Here is an 8,676-nt window from a genome sequence, read left to right as displayed (position 1 = left end):
AAAAAACATGTGTGGAAGATGAGGAGGAAGTGGGGGGTGTTAAGGGCTGACTGCCCTTTTTTAAAAAAATAAATAAATTAATATTACTTTTTTTTAAAAAATTGTTTTTAATTTTTTTAATATAAAATTAATTAAAAAATGACCCCACTCGCAGCTCACGCGCGTGTGATCACACACTTTATCCTTGTCAGTCATTTCAATGCCACATGGGCAAAGTCAACGGTCAAAGGATGTAAAATGTTATTTTTTAATAGGTTTAAGGGTTCAGATGACAAACATGTAAGTAAAAGTGTCCAACTTACAAAACCGACATAGTACAGGAATACAGAAGAGCATTTTGCCTCTTATTTCATTCAAGAACTATTTCGGATATATAAATCATGACCAAGCTAGAAATGTTTTTGTTATTAACTAGTGAGATGGTGCACAAGTGAAGGAGCGAGCGCTTGAGCTAGCCAAAGCTATGGAGAATGAAGATGGGGTCACTGGAGCAGTAAAAAGATGAGCTAGCCTTCTTTAAGCAGCTACCACGCAAAAAACACGAGCCGAGAAATTGCCTAAACCTTCAAGCGCCTTTGGCTGTTCCTAGACCTGAGTGGTAAAAGATGTGCTCTGTGCCCTTTGAGCATTCTTTTCTAGTAATTATTGTATCCCATCCATGATGACCCCAACTTGCTTGAGATTGAGGCGTAATTGCTGTAATCATGTAACATGCTAATTGACAAGCACCTCACTGTAAAGTCTAAGAAGCTAGGGATTAAATAGCTTTTGAACAACAATACAGCAATATTCAAGAACAAGAGAGAATATGAGATATTATTTAATGACTTTCTAATCTCGCTTTACATTGTGTGATCTCGGAGAGTATATATGCTAACTTCTGCTAACTGTCTGTGATTATCCTTTATTTCTATCACTAACTACTCCCTAACTACTTAACTTTTTTGGCGCGTAACAATACTTTCCCCCATAAGAAGTCCTAGACCTCAAGGACAAAAATGAGGAAACTGCTGTTGTAGAGTGTAGGCATCCGATACCCACGAGCTGTCCTCCGAAGGACAATTAAACCACTTCACTAAGTGCTGGCTGACACCCCTTTATGAAGTGTCCTGGTCTCCAGTATAGATTCAGGCTCCAACACCACATAACCATGAGAAGAGAGTGCGACTGGCAGATCAGGAACAACAGGTTTGTCCCTAATGTGCTTCTTTAACTGAGAAACATGAAAGGTATTGTGAATTCTGGCCTGAGGAGGCAATTGTAGTTTATAAGCGACTGAACCAACACGCTTGAGCACCACAAAAGGACCAAAGTACTTGGGATTCAACTTATGATAAGCATGATTCTTCAAAGAGAGTTGTCTGTAGGGCTGCAACTTGACAAATACTCTATTCCCCACCTCAAATACCCGATCACACCTGTGTTTGTCAGCCTGGGACTTCATTCGGGATTGGGCAAGCATGAGATGGTGCTTGAGTAATCTAATAGTACTTTCCCTTGCTTGCAGACTCCTATCTACTGTCTCCACCAAGGAACTGTGAGGAACATAGGGCAAATGAGTAGGAGGCTTGTGACCATACAAAACCTCAAATAGAGTCATTTTAATAGCTGAATGGTAGGTGGTGTTATACCACCATTCCGCAAGCGGTGACTAATGGACCCACTATTTGGGCCTGTCACTGCACATACATCGTAGGTATCCGTCCACACACTTATTGACAGCTTTGGTTTGCCCATCGGATTGAGGATGATAGGCTGAAGAATGGTGCAACTGAACCCCTTGTACTGCAAATAGGGCTTGCCAAAACTTGCTAAGGAATACCACATCTCTATCACTTACTATAGTGTGAGTCAAGCCATGGAGGTTATATACATTGTCTAAGAAGACCTGTGCTACAGTAGCTGCTGTATAGGGATGGCCTAAACAAATGAAATGAGCATATTTACTGAGTCTATCAACAACCACCAAGATGACAGACTTATTGTGAGCCTTGGGTAGACCCTCAATGAAGTCAAGGCTAATGCCTTGCCATACTTTCTCTGGAATGGGAAGTGGCTGCAATAGGCCGGGATGGTTGACACACTCCCCTTTACATTTTTGACAAATCTCACACTGCTTCACATAAGAGTACACATCCTTCTTTAATTTCTTCCAATAATAAACCTGACTGATTCGAAAAAGAGTAACAGACACTCCTGAATGGCCCCCTATTGCAATATCGTGCATGTTGTGTAGTATCTCTTGCCTCAACCCTTGATCTGCCCCCACAACTATCCTGCCCTTTCTATACAACACCCCATCTTTCAACAGGTATAATGGTGACTCAGAGGTTTAGTCAATAATTGTTGCCTCAATTCTGATAGTTGGTCATCATTAGCATAGGAAGTCTCGACTCTTTCCAAAAAATCAGAGGAAATGGTGGTGAGAGTCAGTAGGTGCACCTCTTGAGATACGGGGCATCTAGACAAAGCGTCTGCAGCCAAATTCTCTTTGCCGCTTTTATAGGCTATAGTGTAGTCATACCCCATCAGCTTTGCAACCCACTTTTGTTGGCTCGGAGTAGATACTCTTTGCTCCAAAAGGTATTTCAAAGGTTGGTGATCCGTCTTTATAATGAAATGTCTCCCGATCAGGTAGGGTCTCTATTTATCAATGGCCTTCACTATTGCTAGCATTTCTTTCTCATAAACTGATAAATTGAGGTGTTGCTGACTCAGGGCTTTACTTATATAAGCCAAAGGGTGGTTGTCCTGCATTAACACAACTCCAATCCCCTTTAGACATGCATCAGTCTCTACCACAAACTCTTTGGTGAAGTCAGGAAGTGCTAAGACAGGGATGGTGCTCATCTTAGTCTTGAGCTTCTCAAATGCACTGCCAACAAGAGCAGACCACTCAAACTTCTCCCTCTTTAATAAGTCAGTTAGGGGTTTGACCAACACTCCATAACCTCTCACAAACCTCCTATAATATCCAGTCAAACCAAGAAACCCCCTGAGTTGTTTGACAGTTCTGGGAACAGGCCACTCCATCATGGCTTTCACCTTACTAGGATCAGCTGACACCCATGTTGTGTGATAATATGCCCCAGATAATCTACTTCACTCTTGGCAAGTGAGCATTTGCTGAGTTTAATAAACAAGTTATGATTTTTCAAAACCTCAAAGGTCTGCTGCATATGATCCAAATGTTCATTCCAAGAAGAACTGTAGATTAAGATATCGTCAAAGAAAACCAATATAAACTTCCTTAAGAATGACTGAAATATAGTGTTCATCAAGCTTTGGAATGTGGAAGGGGCGTTAGTTAGGCCAAATGGCATAACTACAAACTCATAATGCCCGTTGTGAGATCTAAATGCAGTTTTCTCAATATCTTGCTCGCTCATTTGAATCTGATGATATCCGGATCTTAAATCTAGCTTTGAGAAGAACTTGGACCCCCCTAATTCATCCAGTAATTCCTCTATGACAGGTATGGGAAATTTATCCTTTATAGTGCTAGCATTCAACTTTCTATAATCAATACAAAGTCGCCAAGTTCCATATTTTTTCCTAACCATCACTATAGGGGAAGAAAAAGGACTCACACTTGGTCTAATGACCCCTGATTCCAGCATCTCGGATTTCATCTTCTCTATTTCATCCTTTTGAGTGGCTGCATATCGATAGGGCCTTACATTGATGGGATTAGTTCCTTCCTTCAAGATGATCCTGTGATCATGACTCCGGTGGGGAGGTAACCCCTTAGGCACCCCAAACAAGGATTCATACTGCTTTAAAATGCTCTGTACCTCCAATGGAATCTCCTCTGATGATTTCTGCGTACTATCACCTGGAGCTACTTGAACGAAAGCCATGGACATCATGCTAAGCTAGCTTGGTTTATTTAGAATTTTTAACATCTTGACATCTGCAACCACCTTAAAAGTTCCTGGCTGACTACCTCTCAACGAGATTTTTCTATGTCCCATCTGGAATTCCATTTTCAATTGACTGAAGTTCCATCTTATGTCACCTAAAGTAATTAACCATTGGATCCCTAATACAACATCAGCCCCTCCTAAGGGAATAACCAACATATCCGCTCGAAAATCTACACCTTGCATTTTCCAGTGTACTTCTCTGCTCATGAAAGAACTGTGCACTTTACTCCCATCTCCGACCGAAACTGCAAAGGGATGTACCTCCTCCATCCTACAACCCAACCTCTTAGCCACAGTTAAATCTATGAAATTGTGCGTCGACCCCGAATCAATGAGGACATGTACCATCTTGCCCTTAAGCGATCCCTTCACCTTCATGGTCCTATAATCGCTAGTACCATTGAATGCATGCATAGACACTTGAGCCTGGAAGGATGAATCCTCTCCTTGTTCACCTCTTCGGTCGCGTCTTGCCACTCCATATCTTCATCATCTTCTTCCTCCATCTCCAATATAAACAATTGCTTCTTCTTGCTGCACTTATGGTTGATGTTGTATTTCTCATCGTACCAGTAGCATAGTCCTTTAGCCCGTTTTTCACCCATTTCTGCAGTAGTAAGCCTCCTTGTGCCCTTGAATGATGGCTTGCTTCCATTCCCCACTTCTTTGGGATTTTCCATCCACTTATTGTTCCCTCCTTGATGTACATTCCCTCTTCTTGCTTGATTTACCCATGAACTCTGAGGATTCGCAAGCAACGGTCTGGAATTTCTCACCAGTGTTTGTGTATGACCATGTTGTAACTTCAATGATTGTTCTGCTAATTTTGCTTGGTTGTAAGCTTTCATCAATGTCCTAGGCCCCAACATCCGCACCTGTACCTCTACTTCTGGGTTCAAATTGGCTAAGAATATGCTAATCGACTGCTCCTCTGTTATCTCCACTTGATTCAATAACTCATCAAATTTATCCAAAAATTCTTGCACGCTACCTGTTTGTTTGAGAGCCACTAGTTCCCCCAACGGATCAGCATGTTCGATATCCCCAAATCGAAGGTGTACTGCCCTAATATAATTGCTCCAACTGGGAATCGCACCCAACCTTGCTTTCATATAGGCTTGATGCCACTGGAGTGCCTTCCCCTCCATGTAAATCATGGCGGTTTGCACTTTTTTTCCCTCCGGCGTCGACATATATTCGAAATATTGCTCCGCCTTATACACCCAACTTTTAATATCGTCCCCATAAAACCTAGGAATTTCTGAGATTAGCTTGACCTCCGATGTTCTCCATTTCTGTCGGAATTTCTGCCGCCGGTGGCCGTGTTTGTTGATTATCCGCCATAGCCCTCAACAACTGCCCAATTTCACCCAACGCATCTCCCTGTACCCGTAACTGGTCGCGCAATTCATCGACCTCTCACCGAAGTTCGCCATTCCTGGTGTTCGCCGGAGCATCTGACTTGGTTATCAGTCCAAGAACCGACTGCACTGATACCAATGTAACGTGCTAATTGACAAGCACCTCACTGTAAAGTCTACGAAGCTAGGGATTGAATAGCTTCTGAACAACAATACAACAATATTCAAGAACAAGAGAGAATATGAGATATTATTTAATGACTTTCTAATCTCCCTTTACATTGTGTGATCTCGGAGAGTATATATGCTAACTTCTGCTAACTGTCTCTGATTCTCCTTTATTTCTATCACTAACTACTCCCCAACTACTTAACTAACTTCTAACAGCTTGCTTAACCAACCGATAGTAGGAATTGACTAAAATACCCCCCTTATCCTTTTTTTGGCGTGTAACAAATCATCACTCCATGAATTTATTTGTACACACATTGCTTCTCCAAAAATGATGCCAATTGTGTCAAAGAGGAATCTGGGTTTTAACGGGCATTCCTATTTTTCCTAGAATTTCTCCTCATTCATGTTTTTAGGATAAGATGATGTACTACGAGCTTAAATGATGAAATGAGGATTCATACAGTCGATCTTAACTTGTTTGGGACTGAAACATTGTTCTAGTTGTCATGTTTTTATCATCCCTGTACTGACACGATCTATTCATCGTTTGATTCTTAACTATTATTCTACAGAAACTTGGGATCATGTTCCCATTGTTATAATTGAGCAATGGTGATTTTCTTTACAATTCTTACTTAATCTGGCTGATATATTCACTAGATAATGTTGTTGAAATACGGATGTCTGCATATTGGAAAAGATTTAGAAACAAAATCCAAGTTTGACAAAATGTGAAATGAATGATGAAAGGCGAGGAGTAGACCAAAAGTTTCACTATCAATGAGGATTAACACAATAAAAGTAGCTAGGTGTACATACTTGGTTGGTTTCTTTACCGAATTAGGTCAAATCAAATCACTAGTTGGATTTTTTTTCAATTTGGTATGATTTGTCGATTTTCTTTGCATATACCCCTAGAGTAGCTGTTAATATGTCTTGTTTAGGGGGAGAACATAAATAATTTTAAGAGTGAATTTATAGAATTATTCTCCAGGAATTAACACCCAATGACCTTGAAAAAGAGTGGTTTTAAACTTTTGACTCCCCGTCTGTCATATAAGCAAACCTTCAAAGCCAAACGTCAAAAAATTTAACAAACGAGATAAAAAATTCAAGACCATCCATTTTCAAGGTCATTTTTTTAAATCACCCATCCAAATGCACTTTTTGAGACTCAGAAGGAGTGGAGTTTGAAACCTCAGCGTATAATTGAAAGTTTAATCCTAAAGTAGGAAGAGACTGGTCCGGGTACGGTTCCTGGGCTTGCTGGACGTGGTCTCGGGTTCATATATACGAACAATTTGACCACAAAGAGAAGACATGGAGCTGAGTATAAGGTTGTTTTGTTGAAGATATCCGAGAATTTGGTGGTATTTTTGGTACCATTTCCGGTGATTTTCAGAGAGGAATCAATCCTTTGTTCTTGGAAGTGATTTCAGCCTTTGATCTCCCTTTGTATGATGATTTAACACAATTTTGGGGCTTCTGCTTGATGATAAAGCTCACTAAAGTTGTTGACTATGGTACTCCGAAGTTTAACATTGAGCGATGTTCGAGCTTTCAAGGGCTTAATGAGATTGAGATGAGGAGGAAGAGCAAGGGTTCGGGATGGGTGAATTCGACTTCAGGAATTTAACTACAATAGTTTCTAGAGAAGTGAAATTTAAGAATCAGATAAAGTTCTCTATTTTTAATGGTACTGAAAAAAGGGTAAAACAAAATGTGAAAGAAGAGAATATAGTAAGTGTACTGTCTTATACAGTTGTCACAATTTCTCGAACCACTATGAAGAAGATATATCCACTTAGCTGACCACTAGGAATTTCTCTTTATCGAAGAATGATATGATCTTGATGCTTACTGATTTAAATGGAGAGAGACTGAGAGACAAACTCCATTGGGGGTTTATTCATCGGCAGAAATGCAGTTGGAGGATGGTCGTTCAAGATCATGAAATCTGGTGGAGCCACCACTCAACAAACTTATTCTAGATGGAGGTATTATTTTTTCTACAAATTCCTTCCTTTACTTGCCACCTCATTTAGCTCCACTTTGTTGCTTTTGACCTTTATAAATATAATATTTTCTTTTATATTTAATTATTCCATAACATTAGAATGTTAGATCTGACCCACCACACTATTATTTTAATAATTAATAAAATTAATAACCCATGGAATGTTCTATTCCCAATTCCCAATCCCATTGCCCACACGTATTTTTCTCCCCCAATTCCCAAATCCCTAAAAACTAAATTATTTTTCTCAAAATTCACTCCAAGCTCCAAGCCAGGGAAAAATTTCACAACTTGAAAATACTCACGCAGCCATCATCATCAGCGGCCAAGTGCCAACGAAAATACGATGTCATTCCTACAAACAACAATGCAAGTCAGAAGTTCATCGTCAGAAGTTAAAGATAATGTTGCACCCCTTATCTTCAAATCCTGGGTTCGCCTCTGAGAGACAAACTCCATTGGGGGTTTATTCATCGGCAGAAATGCACTTGGAGGATGGTTGTTCAAGATCATGAAATCTGGTGGAGCCACCACTCAACAAACTTATTCTTATAGGGATGAAGTTAGTTGCTATTCTCTGATCGTTTTAGCTGCCAGTGGCACACTTGTGAACGACACTGCAATTAGTCTATGTGCAACTTATTTATACTCGCCATTGCATGTTTTTTTTTTTTAAGGGGAATGGGGAAGGGGATTACAATGTGGGGAATCGAACCCTCACCAACAAGATGGAAGTTCAGGTAACTAACCAACTAAGCTACTAAGATTCCCCCTCTCCATTGCATGGTTCATTTTCAGCTTTGTGAATTTTGACTCAGTTTGAGGAGTCCTTTATAGGTTAAATCTGTTGGGTTCGAAATCGAGAGGGCGTCATGCGGAAGTTTAAAGTTTGCAAATCATAAAGATGAGAATTCAAACGACACAAAACTAAACTAAACGACACAAAACTAAACTAAAAAAAACATAATATTATTTATGATTTGGCCAATTGACCTACATATAAAATCTAATATTAAAAAAAATAAAAAAAAACTGTTGGGAGAAAATCTCCCCATAAACAAGACTCTTAAAGTACACTGTTGCTATTGTGTTATGACTTGAGAAAAAATATCTTCTATTTTGAGAAAACAATAAACTAACAGGAAAGAAATCTTTTCCTACTAGCCTTTTCCCCTAAGAAATTCTTTTCGAAGTAAAA

At 39.8% G+C, this 8,676-nt stretch overlaps 1 protein-coding gene across 1 annotated transcript; it reads right to left on the bottom strand.

The window, feature by feature from the left end:
- Positions 1–789: 789 nt before the first annotated feature.
- Positions 790–7,505, bottom strand: LOC124895945. The gene has a single exon (XM_047406584.1). The coding sequence runs from the start codon at positions 5,117–5,119 to the stop codon at positions 4,301–4,303; it is 819 nt and encodes a 272-aa protein (XP_047262540.1). The 5' UTR covers positions 5,120–7,505; the 3' UTR covers positions 790–4,300.
- Positions 7,506–8,676: the final 1,171 nt, after the last annotated feature.

The sequence above is a fragment of the Capsicum annuum genome, chromosome 2 (assembly GCF_002878395.1).
Source record: "Capsicum annuum cultivar UCD-10X-F1 chromosome 2, UCD10Xv1.1, whole genome shotgun sequence".
NCBI classification, from domain to species: domain Eukaryota; kingdom Viridiplantae; phylum Streptophyta; class Magnoliopsida; order Solanales; family Solanaceae; genus Capsicum; species Capsicum annuum.
This window is presented reverse-complemented; position numbering and strand designations above follow the sequence as displayed.

Coding starts and splice junctions, on each gene's coding strand:
- LOC124895945 (XM_047406584.1), bottom strand. CDS start 5,119: ATGTCGACGCCGGAGGGAAAAAAAGTGCAAACCGCCATGATTTACATG.